This window comes from Pangasianodon hypophthalmus, chromosome 15 (genome assembly GCF_027358585.1).
Source record: "Pangasianodon hypophthalmus isolate fPanHyp1 chromosome 15, fPanHyp1.pri, whole genome shotgun sequence".
NCBI classification, from domain to species: domain Eukaryota; kingdom Metazoa; phylum Chordata; class Actinopteri; order Siluriformes; family Pangasiidae; genus Pangasianodon; species Pangasianodon hypophthalmus.
Window position 1 is genome coordinate 17341529 of NC_069724.1, and position 25530 is coordinate 17367058.

Here is a 25530-nt window from a genome sequence, read left to right on the forward strand (position 1 = left end):
TATGCCGTTGCTATATGTTTAGTTTGCTTTTAATAAGAAATGACGCCTGAAACCTGTATCAGAACATCTTTATGTGCAACCAAAACATCAAGTATGATACATTTTACATTATGTGTTTATACATGTCCTAACTTCACCTCATGCTAGGCTCGAGTATTTCTTTAATGTCCAGCCAAGCCTACGCACACTAGTCGACAGCAATAATGGGGCGCACACACACACACACACACACACACACTTTGCCTTTCCCCCCCTGTGAGGGCCGTCCACTGACATAATGATTAATGCAGCAAATTTCATCTAACCTTAACCTCAGAAACTGAAATTTTTTAGCTTTTTTAAAATTAAAGCTGTAGTTTTTTATTTAACAATAATCACGATAACAACATCAACAACAACAACAAGAAGCAGTTTTCCTTGTGGGGACGAACCCAATGTCCCCACAGTTATCCCCCCCCCCCCCCCCCCCCCCCCAAACGCACGCGCGCGCACACAAAGCGCAATAACTACAATTTACAAGCCCCTCTGGATATCTGCTATTCACGCGCCGAAGGCTACTGCCGACACGAGATCACGACTCAGTTACAGCCCTATTCTAGGCCAAATGACACTGAGCTGTCGAATCACACACACACACACACACACACACACACGGATACAACACACGCCCTGGTGCGACCCTATTTTGAGCCAAATGACTCGAAGCCGCCAAGACTCGCACTTGCTCACACATTCACTAATGCCATGTCTTCGGAACAAAATGACACTAAACCCTCAGTACCAACAGCGAGTGGTTCCTCCACACCATCCACACTTTCTGTCAAATTGTATCAAAATGCTACTTAAAATTAAGCCGACACGGATTTTTAAAAAAAAAAAAAAAAGGTAAAAAAAAAATGTCTGAAACGCATTATAGTCAGATCCCCGTGGCTCGTTCTTATATCTCCTGCATGAGCGCTCTCTCGCCTCAAAATGGAGAAATCTGGCGGAGAACATTTCTCTGACGCTGCCGCAAGGTGCAGCTTCTCCAAATTTGTCCCATTTTCCGGTAGCAGCGGGAATCCTGCGGTGTTCCCATCTGCTATTGGCCGCGCGCGTCACGACTGAGGAAATACTGCCATTTATGTACTCAGGCACAAGATACATTCACGCTGCGGCGCGGCAGAGAGACGCAAACGACGGCCGATTACCGCCACTACCACCCAGAGACATGAGGAATAACGCGGAATAGTAGTGCCTTCATATTCCGGAGAGGGATATTTTTGCTCATAGAAGGCACTGGGTGATACTACGCAGTGTGATCACCACGACTGTGTTACACCACTACTGTGTTATCCCTCACACCTTACAGACTACATGTAGAAGGCACATTCATTACACATAGACCAAGAATTTTATACTTATTGTTTTATACACTAAAATTTTAACACACACACACATATATATACATACATAGGACAGGGACAGTTTGTACCCTTTTTTCCTGAGTGAGTATGTGAGAGAGAGACACAGACAGAGAGAGACTTTGCAGTGTTTGTAGTCTTTATATTCAAATTATAGTCTATATTCCATTATTTTAAAACACACACACGAGTATATGCTACTCATTGCAACAATAAAACTATTAACTATTATATTATAATTATCTATTAACTACTATAATTATCACACATATTAAAAGGGACATCATGCTGCATCATGTTCATTTATATGTTGTATAATAGTGCTAATCTTTCACAGGAAACGTGGATTATACAATACCTTTAAAATGATTAAGCTATATAAATGGACTAAACTAGTTTTTAGAATAAAGCTTTTAAAAGTGCATTATATGCACATTTCTAAGTCATATAATTTCATTGTATGCACATTCCTAAGTGAAAGAGCTCTAAGAGAAGCTGTACCCTTTAGGGCGCCACCCCAGTCACAAGGACAGGGACAGTCTGTACCCTTTTTTCTGAGTGAGTATGAGAGAGAGAGTTTATAGTCTTTATAGTCAATGTATAGTCTATATTCCATTATTTCAACACACACACGAGTAGGCATATATGCTCCTCTCTGCAGCTATAAAACTATTGGCTCTAATAGTCACTCATATAAAAAGGGACATTATGTTCCATCATGTTCATTCAAGGTCTCGGCTCATTTATATGTTGTATAACAGCGCTAATCTTGCGGAAATAGCATAATCCTGCATAAATGAACCCAGACCGGCTGTATAATTCAATAGTTTAATCCATCTCCAAAAAAAAAAAAAAGGTAGTAGTACCAGTTCCCGTCTCGCCACATCCATTATAATAGGAGCTAAATCTGAGAGCCGAGAAGGAGGGGGTTGTGAGAGAGAGAGAAAGAGACAGAGAGACAGAGAGATGGTTATTTTAAAATTCCGGAAGCGTTTCCTCACATGGAGCGCTGGGCCGCCTTGTGCGCGTGACGCTGCCGAGTCCCCCAATGAGCGCCGAGAAGAGCTCGGTTTCCAACACGGTATTCCCTCTCGTGCAGATCCTGGGCGGGCCCGGGGAAGCTCGGTCACGCAGCGTGGGTGGTGTGTGTGTCTGCAGCGCCGGTATAAAAGCGAGCCGGCAGCAGCGGAGAGATGCAGTCAGTAGTAGCTCGGTTACACAGAGCCGGCTCGAGCTTCAGCACTAACGACAGCGGCAGCATCAGCACCAACAGCATCAGCAGCAGCAGGATCAGCAGCACCGATAGCCATCATGGTTCTCATCTGGACGCAGTTTGGCGTGAAGCATAAGAACGTCAAGTGCAAGGTGCGAGTGATCCACGGCGAGGAAAGCTGGTCCTCCGAGGTAAGTGGCCCCAAAATTTGGTTATTCTAGTTTCTTTATCTGTTTATTTAAATTTCTAATTCTATGCAACAAGCCATCAAAGTACATCAGTACTGTAATTTGTGCCCCATGTCTGATGAATTCCTATAAGCTGGTCAGAATTTTAGAACTGGTGTTTGCTGTGTTCTTCCTGAATGTACTACACTCTTAGATGAACAGTTGTAAACTTTGGTTTTAAGGTACAAAATACCACTTTACAATATCTTGTTTTTTCCTCAAACAGTGCAAAGTGCATTTAGCAGATAAAATCTCTACAGAACGGTGGTTTAAAATACCAACAAATTCTGTTTGTTTAACACCCCAAATAGTTTCTAACAATAGATGGAGACAGGTGTCAAATTCATCACAAAGTGATCAGTTTATTAAGTGTCTCCATCACTGGGTGAATTAAGGAACTAAAAAGATGGAAACTTACTCTTAACAGTTTATTTATGATTCTCTCTCTCTCTTTCCCTGAACAGGAGGTGCATGAGGACCCTGAGATACCCAGTCCTCCTTCTTCACCAGTGTGTCTAGACCACTATGCTGTATTAGGGGTGTCGAGCGACTCAAACGAGGAGGAGATCAGACGTGCATACAAGCGCCTGGCACTGCGCTACCATCCCGACAAAAACCCAGATGCGGATGCAGAGGAGAAGTTCAAGCAGATTGCACAAGCCTATGAGGTCCTCACAGACCCTGAGAAGCGCAGCCTCTATGACCAGCAAGGTAAGAACTTTCTAAAAGACACATTATCCCCATTCATGAATTATTCCCCAACCCATCATTTCCACATACACACATATTTCTGGACTCCCTAGTCACTTTTTTGAAATTCACCTACAAATTTCATCTAAGCAGAAATATCCACCATTCTTTGGCCAAGAAAAAACTCACACAATCACACACACCTCTCTCTTACAGGTTTGTCTAAGGCACCAATGTCTTCTGCTAAAGCAGACCCAACCCCTAGTGGCCCCAAGGTCGACACCCACGCCTGGCGCATCTTCTTCAACTTCGAGTTCGACTCAGATGAGGACCTCTTCAACCCATTTCTGAGGAACCCTCAACCCCACCTGGGCCGACACCATAGCAGCAAGACAGGGCCCCACCCTGGGGGCGTATCTGAGGTGCATGACCTCCACGTGTCACTGGAAGACATTCTGACAGGTGTTACGAAGCGCGTGAAAGTCACTCGGCTCCGGCCCACAGAAAAAAACGTGCTTCAGCCGGAGGAGCGAGTGATCGACGTAGAGGTGAAGAAAGGATGGAAGGAAGGGACAAAGATCACCTTTCCAGGGGAGGGACATGGGGCGTCAGGTCATGGCCTGAATGACCTCACGTTTGTGGTCAGAGAGAAGAAGCATACTCACTTCAGACGAGAAGGGTCCAACATCGTCTACACAGCCACCATTACGCTGAGAGAGGTGAGTGTGTGTGTGCTAGTAGTACAGCCTGTCCTGTTCTCCACCCACGCAGTCTCCGCTAGATGATAAGCCTCTGCAGAGCACTGTGGCTAAATTTAGAAACTCTCCCCCTCTCCCGCAGGCAAACAGACACACTCCTCCGCCTCTTGCCTCTCCTTATCTTCCCTCTGCAGCTCTTAGCATCTTCACACACACACACACATGCACAATTTTCCTTTCTGTCATTCAACCTCAATCATTTTCTCATCTTTGATCTCTAATTAGGAATTCCCTTCCCTTCATCTTTTCCCACCATCTCCCTTGATCTTCATCTCCTTTTGGTATTTCCCTCTTCTCAGAGGTAAACCTCTAAATCTCCCTCTTTTCTGTTTCAATTCCATTCAAATTAATTCACTCAGGCTTTTTTGCCATGAACATTATAGTTATTTATTTCAATCTCTCCCTACAAACATCTCACAACATCTCCATATCTCACTCCTGAAATCACCCCACCATTCATCTGTCTCTTCATCCCTGTCATCTGTCTGTCTCGCACTCTGTTCTCCCTCCTTGTCTCCCACCTCTTCGTCTCTCCCCAACTGTCTCGCACCATCACACTCACCTCCTCCTCCCAACTCCTCTCTCCTGCTGTTTCTCACCACCCCACCCCCCCCCCCCCCCACCACCATCCCTCATCTTTCACCCTCCCTTGCTCATCTCTCTCATCTCTCTCCCACGCACTTCCTCCCTCCTCCTCTCTCCCACTCAGACGAGAACAAGAGAATAGGAACACATTAGCAACACCCATCTCGTAATGGCTTCTTGCATAACAGGAGAAGTTCATTCACTCTGACCCACATTCTCCTCATTCAATCTCGACTCAACATTATGCAATACAAAAACCCAATAATAGGTATTCTCCAATGGTTAGGAAACAGTAAAGCATACTCTAGCATGGAGATGTATCACAGATGTAGTCAAGCTATTGTTTTTTGAAATAATCCTCATTCTGAAAAAAAAAATGTAATAATGAAACCATTTTGTTCATGCTTATCATACTAAGATATAGTAGGAAATAATACTAACCTTCATCTCTATCTCTTTCTCTTTCTGTAGGCATTGTGTGGATGTACTGTTAGTGTTCCCACCCTGGATGGACAGACAAAGCCTGTCCCCTGCAGTGATGTCATCAAGCCTGGCTCAGTGAGAAGACTAATAGGGGAGGGACTTCCCCGGGCTAAGAACTCAGCCCAGCGTGGTGACCTGTTGGTCGAGTTCCAGGTGGTGTTTCCAGAGCGTATCCCACCATCCAGCAAAGAGATCATCAAACACAGCCTTGGACAGTGTTAACACAAACAAGCAGGCACACACAGATCTAGTGATGGCTGCAGCATCAATTTTTTTTTTGTCTCTGTGAGGCATATTGTGTGCTGGACTGTACACACATGCACACAAAATACCAGTATCATACGTAGTCCATAGATTTTAGACAAACACACACACTGCACTCAGACATACCACCTATAGTCATAAGACATACAGGTACACACAAACGCAGACACTGATACACACAGAGGTGCTACTCTTGAAGTATCAACACACGTCCTGTATGTAGCAGGAAGTGACATGCTCTATGGGAGAGGGCATGATGGGCTCCTGTAGGAAATTGTTGTTCCTATGATGACCATCTCAACTCGCTCTAAACAAATGACAAATTTGTACTTGTGTACAGAATCGTCAATGAATTAGTCTCTATGAGAGAACTTGTGTCATGTTTCAATGAATTATTTATAAAGGATAATTATATAAAGATTTAAATGTGCTCTATAATCTGGCATGTAGGCTAAGACTGTATGAAAAGCATGTTTTTTATGTACAAATAAAGACTTTATTAAATAATCTACTTTGTGAGTGCATTCCTTGATCATTTTTCCTCATGAGACTTGTGTATCTCTGATGATTTAGCCCTGCAGTGTAGGGCTTATATGTGATTCAACTTGATGAAATCCTGCCACGCTTTTGGCTCTGCATGTAGAGAATTGAGAAGAACACTGTTAAGTAAATTTTAGCCTCTATCAAAAATCTTTATCCTGTATTCAAAATGTGATAACAATATTAGGCAAATAACTGAATGCAAATAACTACATAATCAAATAAATCACAAAAGCTTCTTTCATACAAACTCCCTTGATCGTATCTAAGCTGTTATCCAATTAGTTTTATAGCCATGGCTGATTGATCGCTCCTGTTTCAGACAGGAACAGTGAACAGATCCAAACGGCTCAGGTGAAATCACCTGAAAATTAAGACTCAAAGTGCCAGTGATTTGCCAGAAGTTATAAAGCTAGGTCTTCTTTGGTTATATGCAGTGACATGATAAATGTCGTACAACAAGGCAACAATGAGAGCACAGTCCAACCCACTTGTTTTCCACTGGAAGTCCAATGTCCTTTCCACGTTTGTGAACTGGCTTTTCTGGCAGTATATATATATATATATATATATATATATATATATATATATATATATATATATATATATATATATATATATAGCATTTGTTCTGATCACTAATTCACCAATATTCACCAAAACATGGAAAAGCCAATTTTTCTGCTGGCTCACAAGACCGATATTCATGAAGTCACAGGTCAAAGGTTAATTGGCCATGCAAATTTTATTTGCATTTGGTCTGAAAAAGTGTAGTTTTCAGGTGATTCCCATGTAACTGTAATAAAGTTTGGCAAGAGAGAAGTGTGTGATGTAGTTACCTTGTTTCCTGTTAAAGTCCATCGCAACTTTACCACAGCTTCCTAATCCAGCCATGACAATGATTTCAGTACATTCTTCTTTTGTCACAGGCATTATTAAAGGCTATCTGAAAACAATATATAAACTAAGTATCAAAAATTCTGGAAGACATTTTGCTAAAAAGTGCTAATTTCCGCTATGTATGGAGACTTTTGGGACACCTTGTATATACTGTATACAAAACTTCAATAGTCAAAGGTGCTTAGGTACCAAACTGAGTTCTGCTTGGAGGCCTTTCTGATAAGGGAACTCTTTCAGAAAAAAAAAAACGTAAAATCTAAAACCCTTAGGGCTCTTTGTGTGAACCCTTAAATGCTCAACAGAGAACCTTACAACAGTCATAGAAAGAACGCTAACTGAATTCTAGAGTTTGGGACAAACCCTCATATTTCTCACTATCATGTGGCGCCCCCTGTCGGTCACTGCAAAAGCAACGGAAATGATGGACATTTCCGGTCTTAAAATGAAAACGGAAATAAACTGAAATGCAGTTAGCGTTTTCAACGTCACATAAACTGAAATAAACTGAAATGCGGAAATAAACTGAAATGCAGTTAGCGTTTTCAACGTCACATACTAAATTAATGAATGTAGAAATTCAGTTTAGACATGAATTTAGAAATTCCCCAATTTGGTGATTTAAAAATTCTAGACTTTGAGAGTATAATTATTCATCCCCTTATATGACCCAGTTAATGCTCAAAATAAAACCTGCCTGAGCTCCATCTTTCCAATACAATTACTTTTTCACTTTGATGCTGTTTTGTGGCACCTCATTTTAACTATGTGATCAAACGTTTTCACAAAGAATCTGAAGTTTCACAAAGAACAACTTATTCACAAAGAAAAGATGGAAGCCAGATTTTGGAAACAAAAACAAAAAAACCCACATAGATTAAAAATATATTGATTTGTATGCATATGCATTTTGACCTTGTTTCACTCAGTCACAAAGAAACACATTAAAGGAATCGGATCTGGATATGTTCCAGTTACAGGTATGATTATGATATTTACTGATCAAAAAGAAAAAATTCACAACAGACAAAAATAGACTATATGGCCAAAAGTATGTGACCACCACACCCATTAAGATGGAGTTTTTCCCCCTCTTTGATGCTCTCTTCTGTCCACTCTTCTGGGGAGGCTTTCCACTAGATTTTGGAGAGTGGCTGTGGGGATTTGTGCTCATTCAACCACAAGAGCATTAGTGAAGCTGGGCACTGATGTCAAGTGAAAAGGCCTGGTGCGCAGTTGCCATTCCAATTCATCCCAAAGCTGTTCAGTGGGTTTGAGGTCAGGGCTTGGGTCACTCAATGTCTGCCACACTAACCTTGGCAAATCATGCCTTTGTGCACAGGGACACTATCATTATGAAACAGGTTTGGGGCCCTTTAGTTCCAGTGAAGAAAAATCTTAATGCTACAGCATGCAAAGACATTCTAGACAATTGTGTACTTACAATTTTGTGGCAACATTTTGGGGTAAAAGCACATATGGGTGTGATGGCCAGGTGTCCACTTTTGGCCATATAATGTATATTATTGATGTTTAGAGATTGTATTAAATCTATTCACGACTCACTGTGGGAATAAATGTTCTCTTATTCCCATGACAGGAGAAAAAACACAATCCTGTTTTAAATCTTATAACAAGAACATGAATGGAGACTATATTTGGGGGCTGCTTTGTGAAAGTGATTTACAATATACACCGATCAGCCATAACATTAAAACCAGTGACAGGTGAATAACAGTGATTATCTCATTACAGTGGCACCTGTCAAAGGGTAGGATATATTAGGCAGCAAGTGAACAGTCAGTTCTCGAAGTTGATGTCTTGGAAGCAGGAAAAATGGGCAAGCATAAGGTTCTGAGCAACTCTGACAAGGGCCAAATTGTGATGGCTAGAAGACTGGGTCAGAGCATCTCCAAAACAGCAGGTCTTGTGGGGTGTTCCCGGTATGCAGGGGTTAGTACCTACCAAAAGTGGTGCAAGGAAGAACAACTGGTGAACCGGCGACAGGGTCGTGGGCACCCAAGGTTCATTGATGCAAGTGGAGAGCGAAGGCTAGCCCGTCTGGGCCGATCCCACAAAAGAACTACTGTAGCACAAATTGCTGAAAAAGTTAATGCTGGCTATGATAGAAAGGTGTCAGAACACACGGGGCTGTGCAGCCACAGACCATTCAGAGTGTCCATGCTGACCCCTGTCCACCACCAAAAGTGCCTACAATAGGCACATAAGCATTAGAACTGGACCATGGAGCAATGGAAGAAGGTGGCCTGGTCTGATGAATCATGTTTTTACATCATGTGGACAGCCAGGTGCGCGTGCGTCACATACCTGGGGAAAAGATGGCACCAGGATGCACTATGGGAAGAAGGCAAGCCAGCGAAGGCAGTTTGATGCTCTGGGCAATGTTCTGCTGGGAAACCTTGGGTCCTGGCATTCATGTGTATGTTACTTTGACACGTACCACCTACCTAAACATTGTTGCAGACCAAGTATCCCCCTTCCAAGGCAACGGTGTTCCCTAATGACAGTGGCCTTACTCAGGAATGGTTTGAGGAACATGACAAAGAGTTCAAGGTGCTGACTTGGCCTCCAAATTCCCCAGATCTCAATCCAATCGAGCATCTGTGGTCTGTGCTCGAGGCCCCACCTCGCAACTTACAGGGCTTAAAGGATCTGCTGCTAACGTCTTGGTGCCAGATACCACAGCACACCTTCAGATGTCTTGTGGAGTCCACACCTCAACGGGTCAGAGCTGTTTTGGCAGCACAAGGGTGACCTACACAATATTAATACACAGGTGGTTTTAATGTTATGGCTGACAAGTGTGTGTATATATATATATAAATATATATATATATATATATATATATATATATATATATATATATATATATTTGAGAGAGAAAGAGAGAGAGACAGCACTTGTAATGTGTCTCTTCAACCTTTGGAAATGGGTTTAATTTGAAAAGGAGAAAATCAGTTTTAAAAATAAACATACTCTAAAATATCTTTAAAGTGTCTACATAAAGCGACGCACTCTGACTTACTTTGTTGTAATGCAATAACAGCAGTCAGTGAGAGCGTTTTTTTTCCCCACTTTTTTTCAGCACTTGATTTTAAACCAGGCGCGCTAGGTTTACCTCAAGCTCACATACTGCTGCTACATGCGCAAGTGTTTTTAGCATTTGAGCGGTAAAAATAATAATAATAATAATAACTTTTTATAAATTTAACAAGAAACAATTCGATTAGTAAAATGTGTAATCGACACGGACGCAAATGAGGTAAGTTTCTGAGATTTCTGAGCTGTTTCAAAACTTTCTTTTCTAGGAGCCCGCTTTAAGTCAGATTAGCCTACAGCTAACTAGCTGTTCGTACACTCACACAAACAGCACAGCAGAATCGCTCCAGTGGCTTTTGTCGGAATTAACAGGTGTGAATTAAACACCATTAGTTATTTAGTCAGTCGACTGTGTCGCCGTAATTTTTTTTAAGAACTCGTTAGCTGTTAATTTATCACCAGTATCGTGTTTAATTCGACGCTTCTTTGGGATGAAATGTCTCAGTCGGTAACTGCTGTGCCTTCGCCAGAGCTGCGCGAGAGCCTGCAGGTGTCCAGTCTGACGCTGTTGGTCCTCGTGCTCATTCCCTGTGTAGTTCTGCTGCTGCTGTTAAACTGCCTGTTGCTGGGATACAAACTGCTCCTGTTCGCGAGGAGAAAGAGAGCGCGCTACGGTTCTGAGAGCATGCTCTTGCGTTCGTCATCGTCGCTGTCCACGCGCCAGAGAATTGCCCGTTTTACCGACGACCCGTCGTTCGGCCCGGTACGGAAAACGAAGTATGCGTCCGTTTCAGAGCCGATGTTGGCGCCGCCGATCACGTCGTCCCTCACGTCATCTGCAGAGCGGAGGGCTGCGTGCGGCCAGCGCTGCAGGTCAGAGGCTCTCGCGCGCCCGGACGGGGCTACCTATGCGGGCTCAGGGTCGCTGCGCGTGCCGAGCACGATGCTGGGCGCCAGCGGGTCGCGCGCTTGGCGGAGGAGCGCCCCGGTGCTTTTACAGTCCAGCGACTCGGAAATGGAGCGCGAGAATGTCGCACCGCCAAACTCTCCAGAGCAGCTCGTGACTCAGAGCAGGGTAAGAGTCCTGACCGGGACTGTTCCAACTCCACAACTGGAGCCGGACTTCACATGCTCAAATTTTGACCTTTTCTACTGCATGTTTTCCTGAACTGAAATACACTACATGGCCAAAAGTTTGTGGACATCTGACCATAACATTCATACAGCATGTGCTTGTTGAACATCCCGTTCCAGATTTAATCCCAATTTGCTGTTATCCTCCACTCCTCTGGGAAGACCTTCCTCTATATTTTGGAGTGTGGCTGTGGGGATTTGCCCACTGAGCCACATGAGCATTAGTGAGATCCGGTACTGATGTTGGCCAAGGAGGCCTGGGGGGCAGTCACCATTCCAGTTCATCCCAGTGGGGTTGAGGTCAGGGCTCTGTACAGACCACTAGAGTTCTACCACTCCACCCTTGGCAAAACATGCCTTCATGTGATAATGACAATGTGCACATGGGCATTGTCATGCTGGAACAGGTTTGTCCCCCTTAGTTCCAGTGAAGGGAAATTTGTAATGTTATAGCCTACAGAGACATTCTATACAATTGTGTGCTTCCAAATTTGTGGCACCAGTTTGGGGAAGAACCACATATGGGTGTGATGGTCAGGTGTCCGCAAACCTTTGGCTATGTAGTGTATATGGACACCTGACCATCACACCCAAATGTGGGTCTTCCCCAAACTGTTGTCGCAAAGTTGTAAGCACACAATTGTCTAGAATGTATTTGTATGCTGTAGCATTAAGATTTCACTAGAGCTAAGGGACCCAAACGTGTTTTAGCATGACAGTGCCTCTGTGCACAAAGCACGGTTTGGGAAGACATGGTTTGTTGAGGTTGCTGTGAGAAAACTGGAGTGGCCTGCACAGGGCTCTGACCTCAACCCCACTGAACACCTTTGGGATGAATTGGAACACTGACTGCATGCCAGGTTCGGAATGGGACGTTCAACAAGCACATATGGTTCAGGTGTCCACGTACGTTTGGCTTTATAGCGTATGTTTCTCTTTTGCATTCAACAGATGTATTGGACGTCTGGTCAAACTCAAACATGAAAAAGTTGCGTTTAAAAAAAATTCCATTTCAGTTCCACTGCCCTGAAAGATGCCCTGTCTGCCTCTACATTTATAACCTAATTTACTTATGGAAAAGCAACATTAGTGCCAAATTTTAAATATCTAATTTTACAGTGGGAAATGATTTCTCATTTTGATTATATAATATCATCCACATCACTACAGAGTGCGTAAGTTCTCTTCTCTGTTTTGATCATGTGACGGCGTAATCTTAATGTAAGGATGTCAAAGTATATTATTACTGGAAAACTCAATTTGGTCATAACCAATTTTGTTTTCCAGAACTCGGCTGTAGCCAATTATGATGTTTTTTTTCCCCGTACTGCCACCCAAATATTATAGCCAGTAGGCTAAATGTATGTATTGGAAATATGTTGCAGCTATATACGTAAAACTCTTTCAGCTACTGAATGTGAATCGTTTCATCTTTCTGTACAGTAAAATACAGAAGAAATACAGTTATATGTTTATACTTTTCTTTTGGAACACACATGCTGCCTGATGGTGCTGTCTGTCTGCCTTTGATACTGTATAATTTATGTTTGTGTGTGCAGCACGGTTCATTACCTGTGATGATGCGCAGGAGTAGCACTGTAGAGCTGGAGCTGGTCTCTCTCGATAAGGTCCACATGGAAGGCGAACTCGTCAGCAGCATCCCACAAGAGACCTCATGCTTCATAGCATCCGCGAGCTCCTCAGCTGCCGGACCTGGCCTGGACAGTGACTTCGGTGCCAGTGCAGGTGAGTTTAAAGCTCATTATAAGAGTTTCCTGAGGTTTTAAATGCAGTAAAGCTTGGAATTAGCTCTTGGGAGCCAGGAATTTTGTTAGAAATGGTGTTTAGCTTGGCCATTCTCAAGTTTTGTAAGGTAATTGTTTACCACCATGGGAGTTTTCTGAGTACAGGACTTTCTGGATTCTCGGACTTTGGTTTCTCGGTCACGTGACATGCATTTTTATTATTATTATTTTTTTTTTTGTATTATTAAATTCAAGAGAAAGGAAAAAGAGAGGCTGGTGAGGGAACACCTGTTTATAGCTGCTATAATGTAAAGCATAACAGGAACTGACTTGTCCCATGGACATTTCAACAACATTAAATTTAACTATAAATGGTTAAAAAGCAGTGTTGTTTATTAATAAATAGAAAAATTGTAATTGTTGGCAAATCGCTGTGGTATAAGAGGAATAAAACCTTCAGGATGTGCTGTTGTAGAAAAAATAATCCTTTTCGGACTGGTAACAGTAGCTCCGCTTCATATCTCACCACAAACACTGATTATTCTATGTAACTCAGTTTTTGTTCCTGGGTAGTATGTGTTATTTTTTTAATTGCTTATGCCTCAAAAGTATAGAAAATGGTTATTAATCCCCTCAAACTTGTGATCAGGACATTGGTATTTTGAAAATTACCTATTTTCATTGAAAAAACTGACGAATTTGCAGTCATGTTAAGTAAGAAAAAATATGACCTATGAATCAGAATTAACACTTATTTGTATTAAAGTTATACAAAAATAACTACAAACAATTTAGAAGTGAGTAGTTTTTTGAGATTTACGATTATATTGTAAATCACTTTCACGAAGCAGCCCCCAAATGTAGTCTCCACTCATGTTCTCGTTATATTGTCCTTGGTAGCGGTGTTCAAAGTCCAGTATATCCTGGTGGAAGCGCTCGACTTGCTCCTCTGAGTACATTCCCATGCTCTCCTTGAATTTATCAAGAAGAGCATCAAGGATATGGACTTTGAGAGACATCTTGCAGCCCACTGTGCCATAGTTCTTCACCAGAGTCTAAACCAGCTCCACATAGTTTTTGGCTTTGTGATTGCCCAGGAAGCCCCGAACCACTATGACAAAGCTGTTCCAAGCCGAATCCTCTTTGAGGTACACCGAGTGAGCCAGGGAAAGAGATGGGTACTTGTTCCCATTATGGAGCAGCATGGCTTTGAGGCTCCTGGATGAGCTGTCAATGAAGAGGCGCCACTAGTTTGGTCTACAGGCAATTCCGATTGCCTCGAACAGACTGGCCACATTGTGGCAGAAGCAAAGCCCATCTTGACAGGTGAAAAAGAAGGAAAAAGCTTGGTGCCACTCTGACATTTGGAAGGGTCCACCATGCAGAAATAGCAGCTTGAGTGGTCAGTGGGTACTTTCTAGAACTTTCCAGTGCTTTTTTTTTTTATTATAACAAACGAATTTCTTTCACATATCGTCGCATCTTTTCTTTCACATATCGTCAGAAAAAAACATATTTTGAAATGTACTTGTTTTTTCTTTCAAGTTTTTGATGCAAATTTGCCCATTTGTTCAAAGAAAATAGGTAAATTTTAAAATACCAATGTCCTGGTCACAAAAGCAAAGTTTGAGGGGAATTTTGAGGCCATTTTCAAAATTTTTGAGGTATAAGCAAATAGGAGATAACAGCTACTACCCAGAAACAAAAAAAATACATAGTGGTATTTTTTCTCTAGCAGCACACATACTATTGAGAAAGAATCAAATTACACATTTTAACTGATGTTAATTTAGTCCCCTGCACAGAGTATTCCTGCCTTGCACACAGTGTTCCCAGAATGTGTAACCCTGACCATGATAAAGTGGGTATTAAAATAAAAGAATAGTAAATTAGTGCATGTTTTGTCAAGTAACCAAGAAATGTGAACATTACTTAAAGCTAAATAAGTTGTATGCCTGATCTCTTAAATGTTAGCTAAAATGATGATAACTCTGATTGCTAGCTGGCTAGATAAATTCAAAATGTAACTTATGTCGGATGTACATATTGTTTTATCCCACCAACAGCCAATCACAGTTAATGTAGAATTTTACAAATAATTATGCTCCTGTTCTTGTCATGTCCATTTAGAGTTCGTTAGGATGTTGTAAACTAATCCTATGACTTGGAAAACTCTTCAAGTGTAATAAGTAGTGAGATTTTTCTTTCTGTTGAGTGGGGGGAAAAAATCAGGTTTGTTTAACGGTGGAGTTCCCCTTTAGCCTGCTTTTCTATATATTTGTATTGAATTATGTCCACATTTCAGGTGTGTGTAATGAAGAGGGTGTAAAACTGTACACATAATTATCCAGGTGTGTCTTTGCGCATCCTGTCGGCGGACAGTGACGGTTTTCCAGGGGCAGCTTGGGCATCTGGTCTTGAATGGGATTATTACGACCCTAGTTACGTCACGCAGAACCACGTTCCCAAACACAGACACCACGCACCGCCCATCACAACCAAACAGTACTGGGTCTAACATGCATCACTCTTCAGATTGCAGCTGAAGAATAGTTTTAAGCCCTTTGACACACACACCCCCAACACCTTATCCACATGTATACTTGCACAGTTCACGTTCCTAAACTGCAGTATTTTTTTGTTTTTGTTTGTTTAAGAGAATCACCCACTTGTTCATGTGTTTAATCACATATATTTAATATGCACTTGTCTTCCACTGTATGCACTCATTATTGTATGTTATTGGTTTGCATGTATTTTGTCATTCTCATCAGGCTCCTGTAGTTTGGGCCTTAAAGCACATTTATTAACACTAGCACCTGAATACAAAATTCTTTTCTTGCCTTGTACAGTTGACACTGTGTACATCACCTTTAATTTATTGTCTAAATAAAACATTTTATACTATTGTTCAGTGGTTTAGAAACATTTTAGACAAAACCAGAGTCAGGATTCTTTGGACTCCTTGAAAGTAAATTGTATATGTGGGAGGATGGATGGGAAATATTCCCTCCATTTAACTTTTTGTCTGACAAACATAAGCTTTCTCTAAAGTGAACCATCAGAGATAGTACGATCATATCTGTGTGTACTTTGAATTGTGAGATTCATGCCCAGCACATGCTGAACATAGCCCTGGACAAGCTGCTTTAAACAATTATGTCTTCTGGTGGAACACTTTCAGCATTGAGATTGCTATGTAAATCAGTCTGCTCCACATTCATATGGAACATGGCTTAAGTAGAACAGTGCCATTTGTCTAGTTATTAGTGCTGTCACCCAATGCACAAGTTCTTTAGCCATAAACATTCAAATTAAACTTGTGTTTAACTCAAATGAGGTTTGTGGTTGAGGTGGTCATAGGACCTTAGTCCACTCCCAAATGAATTCTGACCAAAGCTGCAGTTATTGTACCTGTCCATGATACTTTCTAAAGAACTTTGAAATCACTATTTTGGGAAATGGAACAAACAGCAATCCTGACCAGGATAAAACATTTACTGAGGGAGCTGAACACACAACCCACCTTATCCAATGTGCTCATGTTAACAGATGTGGAATTTTGTCCCACAAGCTGTATATTTGGCAACCTGCTCATATCAAAGTAAAACCACCACTTTATTTGCTGGGTCCTGTAGGATCACAGACCTGATGCACACCTCTAGTGTACAATAAGTTTTGCTCTATTTTGCAGACCTTCTGAATTAGAAATATTAAATTCTATTTCACCATGATTTATATATAAAGATGAGACAGGAAGTAGAGTGTGGAACACTTTATTTTGTTAGATTTATGTACATTGATCAAGTGCCACCCAAACTTTGACGTTCATATAAACTTAACTGGAGCACTATATGCAAACATTGAGAGACATGAGCAGAACGGAGAGGGCGGGGGACATTACTCAAAGCTAGACAAGAAGTTAAGCACGACTTCTTTCAGCTTGGCATCTGATGCTTCAGAGATCTTGCCATCAGCCCTAGAACAGAACAGATTATTTTAAAAAAACAAAACAAAAAACATGCAATCATTACCTTTAAAATATTTAATGCAATATGAATCTTTAACCAAAGGGATCTGGATCTTCAAGTTCAAATACGTTAAGTGTAAGCTTTGTATTAACAGTTCTAATGTTAGTTATTTCCTACAAATATTTTCAAAAAAGGCTGCTAATCCTGATCAGTTAGTCCTACAAAAGTTCAAGTCTTGATTACCTAATGTTTGCGAGCAGGTCTTGGTGCTGGCTAAGAATGTGTTGCAGGAAGGCTTTCTCAAATCTTGTGATCTTGCTGGGTTCCATCTTGTCCAAGTGGCCCCTCACACCAGCATAGATGACTGCGACCTGCTCCTCAATGGCCATGGGAGCTGAGGGATAAATAAATGTTTTAAAAGTCTTTCCAGTTAAAGAATGACAAGACTGTTCCCTCCCCCCCACAAAGGTGATACCTGGACATGGCAACATCAGAGTCCTAAAGGAGACACCACTTTCTAATAGGTCATTTATTAGTCATATCCAACATACCTAATTTGGTTTCAACCACCCACTGGTCCCCTGACAATTTTAAATTTGTGGGAAACACTGTAGGAAGGTAGGGCTGCAATGTCTTTAGGCATGTCTCCAAACCCTGAACAATTTAACCAAAAACATTCTTAAAGAATCCAGCCTGATCCAGGAATAAATCCCTTTACACAAATGGCTTAGCACCTTTGCATAATGGGGCATCACTTTTTTTTTTTTTTTTTTTTTTTTAAACTTGAGTGGTTATTGCAGTGCTTGGATAGCCACTCATTTAGCTATAGCATTAGGTTTGGGCTGAATTTGTTAACCCAATTTACAAATACCCAACATTCTTGAAGAAACATGTATGAAACATCCCAATATAGTAAAGTACAAAGCAATCAAGTGGGTCTCCAGTTCATAAGACTATAAAACACTTGGAAACAGCAGCTAGGCAGTTGCACTTCTCTGCTGTATTGGGACATCAGGCCTACTCACCATACTGGCCCTGTTTCAGCAGCTCTGTAAGTCGTACACCCCTGTTGAGCAGTTGCTGGGTGGCTGCGTCCAGATCAGAGCCGAACTGGGCGAAAGCAGCGACCTCACGATACTGAGCCAGCTCCAGCTTCATTGTACCAGCCACCTAGACACACATTTCAGGTGTTAAGGAGGTATTACACCAGGCCAAAACAAACAGACTCCAGCTATAAACCATCTTTAGACTAATGATCAGAAGGTGATCATCTACCTGCTTCATAGCCCTGGTCTGGGCAGCAGAGCCCACACGGGACACAGACAGACCCACGTTAATGGCAGGTCGGATACCCTTGTAGAACAACTCTGTCTCCAAGAAGATCTGTGCATTTAGGATAGCAGAATGAGTTAATAAATAAATAAAAATTTACTTACCATTATGCCATTACTTTAATTACATGTATATAATTGCAAAGATGCTACAGACAAGGCACATCACAATGCACCAGAACAACGTGCCATGCTAACAGTTATACCAACCTGTCCATCAGTGATGGAGATGACATTGGTGGGAATGTAAGCAGACACATCTCCAGCCTGAGTCTCAATCACAGGCAGGGCAGTAAGTGAGCCACCACCAAAGTTGTCGTTCATCTTGGCAGCTCTCTCAAGCAGACGAGAGTGCAAGTAGAAGACATCACCTGGGTAGGCCTCACGCCCGGGGGGACGACGCAGCAGCAGGGACATCTGACGGTAGGCCACAGCCTATGGAGGGGAATGAAAAGTTTGATGCCATGTGAAACTTATTTGTAAGATTGAAAGAGCAAAAGTACAGTCATCTTGTCCTTACATGGACAAATGTATTGGCTGAAATGATAACTAATCTGCAAGGATTTTGGATTTAATGTTAGTTACAAAATTAAGTCACTTTCTGTTGCTCAGTCATCTAAGCAGCAGCATACTGATAGCAAAGCATCAAACTTGTCTGTTCAAATAAGAATACTGTATATTTAGAGTTCTGCTAATACAGTATTCTAAATTAAGTACATAATACATATTGAATTTAAGATAACAGCACATTTTACCCTTTGGTTTTATTATTGAGAAACTGATCTATTGACAAAATATTCACTATTCTACTGCCTCAAAAGACCAAGGTACATGAAGTTACAGGTCACATAGCAAGTCAGTACAAAGCAAAAGAAACCAGTAGCAAATGAATATTTAACATGTTGCATCCTTTCAAGTGAACTGGCTTTTCCACCAGGCAAATTTTATTCAGTGTCAGACCACTGCTTTAGCTGAAAAACCAGAAACATGTAGGTGCTCCTGTACAGCCATAGCAAGGGGTCAAACGCAGAGGTCAACTCCCGTAACAGGAAGTGCAGGGAGGCGTCACTATAGTTTACTATATATTGAAAAAGTTGGAGTTTTGGGGCATGCAACCACCATCCTCCTCAAAGGACTATTGAGAATCCTTGTTTATGGGACATTGAAGAATCTAATACCAACACTCATACAAACATAGAAGATTAATGCAGACCCAACAATAAGGAAAAACAAAGGGGTCTAGGTTTAGGGGCTACTGTATAAGTGGGTAATAAGTGATGTCTAGATAGATTTCAGCCATTTTGTTTTTGACCAAGGCAGAGATTTTTCCACTAGTCCGTTGTTTTGTTTTTCCCTTCCCTTTAAGATAGTAAGATTCACTTATTACATCCTTTGATTTCCAATTCGTCAGAATAGTTTTATTGCTGGTTAATGCTGCAAGAACTTATGATACTTAATTTGAACTTGAATTGGACACCATTAGATTACAATGATTAGGTTATAATCGAAGACTACATTCAAAGCAGTAAAGGTCTATGTTAACAGATGAGATATTCGCCACTCACCTGCTTGGAGAGATCGTCATAGATGATAAGTGCGTGCTTGCCGTTGTCCCTGAAGTACTCGCCCATGGAGCAGCCCGAATAGGGTGCAAGGTACTGCAATGGGGCAGCATCAGAGGCTGTAGCAGACACCACAATGGTGTATTTCATGGCGTCGGCATCAGTCAGCCTCTTCACCAGCTGAGCCACGGTGGAACGCTTCTGTCCGATGGCCACATAAATACAGTACAGCTTCTTCTTCTCATCTGTGCCATCGTTGAAACGCTTCTGGTTGATGATGGTGTCAATGGCAATGGCGGTTTTACTGTTAATAGAGCAAACATCAAAACAGTAAGCAGATGAGCAGCATCTTTATACGGTTTATCTGAATTAATGAAAATGACATTTCAATGAAGTAAGAGACATTTCCCAATGAGTGACAAATTGGTATATAAATAGGTTTATAAAAAGGTTTATTTACTGATGCTGCATCAAATGTTATGCCAAGCAGCCCACTTCCCCATCCTTCATACCCAGTCTGTCGGTCTCCAATGATCAGCTCTCTCTGGCCACGGCCGATGGGCACCAAACTGTCCACAGCCTTGATACCAGTCTGCATGGGCTCCCTCACAGAAATACGTGGGATGATGCCTGGAGCCTTCAGACCAACACGCCGACGCTGCTTAGATCCCAGAGGACCCTGACGCAATACAGAAGAGAAGATGCAATTTAAGACTAAAGGCTTTTACAATGCAAATTCAAAATGAAGATGGAAACAAACACCATTTTCAGTTGTATGACCTCCAGTAAGGCCTCATGTTATTACTAGAGTACAACGGTCAAAATCTCAAAGAAATTCAGCCTTGCACAGTTCTACAATATGCATTGCATTTTTATTTATACTAACATAATATGGGCCCTTCACTAATCATTATTTGCAAAAAGAGCAGTTGGCAAAACAAAGTTAGTATAATGCTTGTTCATTTTTATAAAGTCATTTTTATTTGGTGGTAGCTAGCCAAGGCCAAGAACATCACATTCTGAGGCAAACGATTAAGGCACTAACATGCACTAACATTAGCCTGCATGGCTTCATAAGATCTTGTTGAAACTTCTGTCATCATGGCCAGATTAACCATGTAGTGTCGAGCAATATCACAAGAATTTCACCTCAATTAATCAAGTCATGAACAAAAATCTAGAGACCCATTTTTCCTGTATCACATCTTGTGCTTAATTCTTTGTACTCTGAAGATCTGCAAGTAGGCTACAGCAAATTCTATACTTTCCAGACACAAATGTCAGGACAGGACTGCCAGCCAATAATACATTTTTCTTATTACTGATGTACAGTAGGCAAACCTCATTTTCTACTAGCTTGCCTTCTTATTATCTACCCAACTAGTGTCCCACAGTGCAGCTGTGTTGGTATTCACATCTGCCCACATACATTTCTGCTATTCTCATGCTCTCAGGTTCTGGACCCAGTTTGACCAGTCAAAAGATCAAGCAAGCCAAGTGGTTTCAGTCCATGAGGTTAAAAAGCAATCGGATGTTGCCAAAATTCCAAAATTTTGTCCTTTTCATGAATCACTCCAAGAAAAATGAAAATTAGCCCCCATGACTCAGCATACCTTGCCATCGATGGCATTTCCCAAAGCATCAACGACACGGCCGAGCAGCTCCTCTCCGACTGGCACGTCCACAATGGCGCCGGTTCTCTTCACAATGTCACCCTCCTTGATCAGCTTATCGTTACCAAACACCACAACACCGACGTTATCGGGCTCCAAGTTCAGAGACATACCCTAAAACAGAGGGATTTTTTTGACCATCATTAATAAATAAAAACAAATAAAATATGTGAATATTCTTAAAAGTACATGGAGTACTTGCTCTTTATTTTCATTTTTATTCACATCAACATATCCAGAAACTATAACTGCCCCATTGGGAATAAGAAGTTGCAGCCTTTCAAATGACCCGAACATCAAGGCTAAGACAGACTGAGTGAACCAGGTTCACCAAAGCACCCTCACCTTCAGGCCAGAGGAGAACTCCACCATCTCTTCAGCCTGCACATTCCTTAGTCCATACACACGAGCAATACCATCACCGATGGACAGCACACGTCCAGTCTCTTCAAGATCAGCACTGGTGTCAGCGCCCATGATCTTCTCCTCCAGAATGCTGGAGACCTCGGCAGTGCCTGGACAGGACAGAGAAGGTCACCAAGGACAAGTGTTTTTTTAAAAAAAAAAAAAAAAAAAAAAAAACCCACAACAAAAGCAATGCACCATTTCACTGCAAGCTCAAGCACATACCAGTCTTCTGCAGCCATGGCCTTGCTGTGTGCAGGTTCTTCGCTCCCACGCAAGCAGCAGCTACATTCTTGGAAACCTGTTGAATAGTTAAATTAAATTTAAAATCAAAGAAATCCATACTGCTGATTCCCTTCCCACATGCCTTTTATATGTACACTGCTGTTGACCTTCAAGTACTGGAGACCACAGTGGACGTCAGTAAAATTAAGTGATACGAGATATAGTATATAAAAGAATCATGATTAAAGTAAAAGCTGTACTCCTGCTAAACACTCCATAGAAAACGTCACAGCTAGGTAATCAAGGGTTAGCATATGTTAGCTTGCAGTGCTAACCGAGGAACAAGGAGGTATTGCTAAAAGCGAAGAGCTCAAACTAAATACCTAAGGAAAAATACATGCACAGCGCTTCATGGTCACTATGCTGAAATAAATAACGTAGAAAAATGAAGGTCATTTAATATGAAGTCATTTAATTTGCCCCGCCTTCAGCTACAGGAACAGCTTAACCGGATAACTGACCAAATCCTGACCTTCAGTAGCTAATGTCATTCATTTGACATGGGTTTAGTGCTGCAAAACTAATCACAACACGTAGTTATTAACAGCAAACTAATGCCATTAACCTAGTTAATTTAGCTATGCGTCTACAGGAAATTCTTCAATATAGTTATAACTCTTGTAAATATCAACGCAGAATGCACCAGAAACAGGCCGCCCAAGTGCAAGATGGCGGCCGCACACGCCACTGAAGCGCTGACATTCAGAACAGCAAAGCTGACTTTAAAAAATATCAAAAGCCTTTCCCGCAGTAAATACGTCTAAATGACTGAAGAACACTCACAAATGCGGCCCGACGAGGCAGGGTGCGGGCAAGAGCCGCCGCGACGCGAACTGACAGCATGTTTCGAGTTTAAGTGCAGAGCTCGTCCTCCTCCACCGAGCAGCTACAGCGCAAGGAGCGGAGTGAACGAAATGGAGGACGCCGGCTCGAGCTCATATAGAAAGGTCAGCGCATGACCCGGAAGTAGTATACGGAAACTTTTTGTTTTAAAAATTAAATTAATAAATGAAGCGAAGAGTACAGGTTAATACCTTTAAACAATTATTTAGGTGTTATACCAGGATATCCATTAAGATTTGTAACCAAAAAATCCGTAAATGATTGCATTTTCTATCCTTGGGGAGCATATTTATATATTTAGACCAAAGGTCCTTTCACGTTTGACATTGGGACTTTGAAATGAAACCAGAGCGCCACCAGTAACGTCTCAGACAACTTTGACTATCCACATAAACTCTAAAATATATATCTCTCGGAATAAATAGATACATCAAGAAAGCTTACTTTCAGGGGTGAAATGGTTCAGGTTTATCAAAAATGCCATTATGAACAATTTTTCTCGCATAAATATAAGCTATGTGGACCTTATGTATTTATGGAATTCTCCAACAGGTAAGATGGAGAATTTGGACAAATTCAATCCAACCTATATATACCAGTGTTAATGATACATATTTTAATGTTCATTCATTCGTTCATTCATATATATAAACTCACACACAATGACATACTATAGGTTAAATACTATTTGTAACTGTACAGGTACTGTACATATACCTGTACACCTGCTCATTCATGCAATTATCCAACCAATGAAACATGTGACAGCAACACAGTGCATAAAACCATGCAGATACAGTTCACTTCAGTTAATGTTCACATCAAACATCAGAATGGGGGGAAAAATTATCTCAGTAACTTTGATCATGGCATGTTTATTGGTACTACACAGGCTGATTAAAATATTTCAGAAACTGCTGATCTGGTACAGGGGGAAAAACATACAGTGAGGAGTAGTTCTGCTGGCAGAAATGCCATGTTGATGAGAAACTGGGTTGAACTGACAGGAAGGCTGCGGCAATTCAAATAACCACTCTTTATACAACTGTGGTGAGCAGAAGCACTTGGAATGCATCTCAGAATGCACACCACATTAAACAGTGAGGCAGATGGGCTACAACAACAGAAGACAACATCTGGATCCACTCCTGTCATGAAAGAACAGGGATCTGAGGCCACAATGGGCACAGACTCACTGAAACCTGACTGTTGAAGATTGGAAAAAGGGCGCCTGGTCTGATGTATCTAGAGTTCTGCATCAACAGCATGAATCCATGGACGCAATATGCCTTGTCTCAACAGTTTTAGCTGCTGCCGGTGGTGTAATGGTCTGGGAAATGTCTTCTTGGCACACATTGGGGAAAGCTTCGTTTGAATGTCACAGCCTATCTGAGTATTCTTGCAGACCATGTACATCCTTTTTGGCCAGAATTTACACATCTTATAATGGCTACTTCCACCATAATAATGTGCCACTGAACATGACAATAAGTTACTTCAACAGCCTCCCCAATCACCAGATCTGAATGGAACAGGAGATTCACAGCATGAATGTGCAGCTAACAAATCAGCAGTAATTTTGTGAGGCTATCACATCAACATAGACCAGAATCTCAAAGGAGTATTTCCAACATCTTGTGGAATCCATGCCATGAAGAAGTGAGGCTGTTCTGAGAGCCTATCCATTATTAGTATCTTATGTCCAGGCATTTGCTCCCAATCACGCCCCTTCAAGTATCTCCATAAGTCCCAGCATGAGCGTTGAAGTTGCCCAGGTTCACTATAAACCAAATTCTTGGAAAAGGTGTCAGCTCCACCTTTTCCAAGAATTTGGTTTATATGAATAAAGAACAGCCAGAATTGTCCTTCCTGATACTTGAAATCTCATAGAAGCCATGCAGACACCATCCCTAGGTCTGGCTTCAGGGATAGGTCCTGGTAACCCTAATCTAGGCAGGGTACACAGTCTAATTTGATGGGTCTTTAGGATCACTCTTTCCCCTCAGATCAGCATTAAGCTCCCAGTGCCATAGCCCTGAGTTTCACCAAAGTACACACCCCCTTCACTACAACAAGGTCTTGATCCATGAAGGGGTACACATAATAAGAGAAGCACAATAGAGAGAAGTGTAATGAGTATCATAGAATGAAGACAATGAACCATGTGCTATTACAATACAGTCAGTAGCATACTGAAAGAGACAGGGTGAAAAGTAGTCGTAGAAAAATCAAGAAGGGATCAAGTAGATTAGAATTTGCATTTGCAGTGGAAACTTTGATAACAAGATATGTGGAAACGTTGGTAGATTTTTCCAAACGACATGCATGGTGGCTTAGTGGTTAGCACTGTTGCCTCACAACTGCGGGTTTGAATCAGGTTGGGGTTTGAATCCCACCTCCGCCCTGTGTGCACAGAGTTTGCATGTTCACCCCATGCTTCGGGGGTTTCCTCCAGGTATT

At 41.6% G+C, this 25530-nt stretch overlaps 3 protein-coding genes and 1 long non-coding RNA gene across 5 annotated transcripts; 2 read left to right on the forward strand and 2 right to left on the reverse strand.

The window, feature by feature from the left end:
- Positions 1-2582: 2582 nt before the first annotated feature.
- Positions 2583-6130, forward strand: zgc:122979 (uncharacterized protein LOC641576 homolog). Its single transcript, XM_026928840.3, has 4 exons — positions 2583-2807; positions 3308-3554; positions 3750-4252; positions 5348-6130. The coding sequence occupies exons 1-4, from the start codon at positions 2715-2717 to the stop codon at positions 5579-5581; spliced, it is 1077 nt and encodes a 358-aa protein (XP_026784641.1). The 5' UTR covers positions 2583-2714; the 3' UTR covers positions 5582-6130.
- On the reverse strand, positions 6105-10408 carry LOC113535514 (uncharacterized). The gene is made up of 3 exons (XR_003403613.3): positions 10108-10408; positions 7003-7109; positions 6105-6256 (listed from the first exon to the last, which is right to left on the reverse strand). It is a non-coding gene; the product is annotated as an uncharacterized LOC113535514 (long non-coding RNA).
- Positions 10409-10427: 19 nt separating this feature from the next.
- hwa (huluwa) lies at positions 10428-15909 on the forward strand. 2 transcript variants are annotated; one of them, XM_026928842.3, is made up of 3 exons: positions 10428-11196; positions 12815-13001; positions 15306-15494. In XM_026928842.3, exons 1-3 carry the CDS (start codon positions 10618-10620, stop codon positions 15341-15343), a joined length of 804 nt encoding a protein of 267 aa, XP_026784643.1. In that variant the 5' UTR covers positions 10428-10617; the 3' UTR covers positions 15344-15494. The 2 variants fall into 2 exon arrangements, with proteins under 2 accessions (XP_026784643.1, XP_026784642.1); XM_026928841.3 differs by having other exon boundaries at positions 10441-11196; positions 15352-15909.
- An 851-nt stretch (positions 15910-16760) lies between these two features.
- On the reverse strand, positions 16761-23166 carry atp5fa1 (ATP synthase F1 subunit alpha). Its single transcript, XM_026928838.3, has 11 exons — positions 23011-23166; positions 22168-22243; positions 21883-22052; positions 21478-21651; positions 20377-20543; positions 19868-20168; positions 18513-18737; positions 18247-18354; positions 17997-18141; positions 17215-17365; positions 16761-16979 (listed from the first exon to the last, which is right to left on the reverse strand). Exons 1-11 carry the CDS (start codon positions 23068-23070, stop codon positions 16901-16903), a joined length of 1656 nt encoding a protein of 551 aa, XP_026784639.1. The 5' UTR covers positions 23071-23166; the 3' UTR covers positions 16761-16900.
- Positions 23167-25530: the final 2364 nt, after the last annotated feature.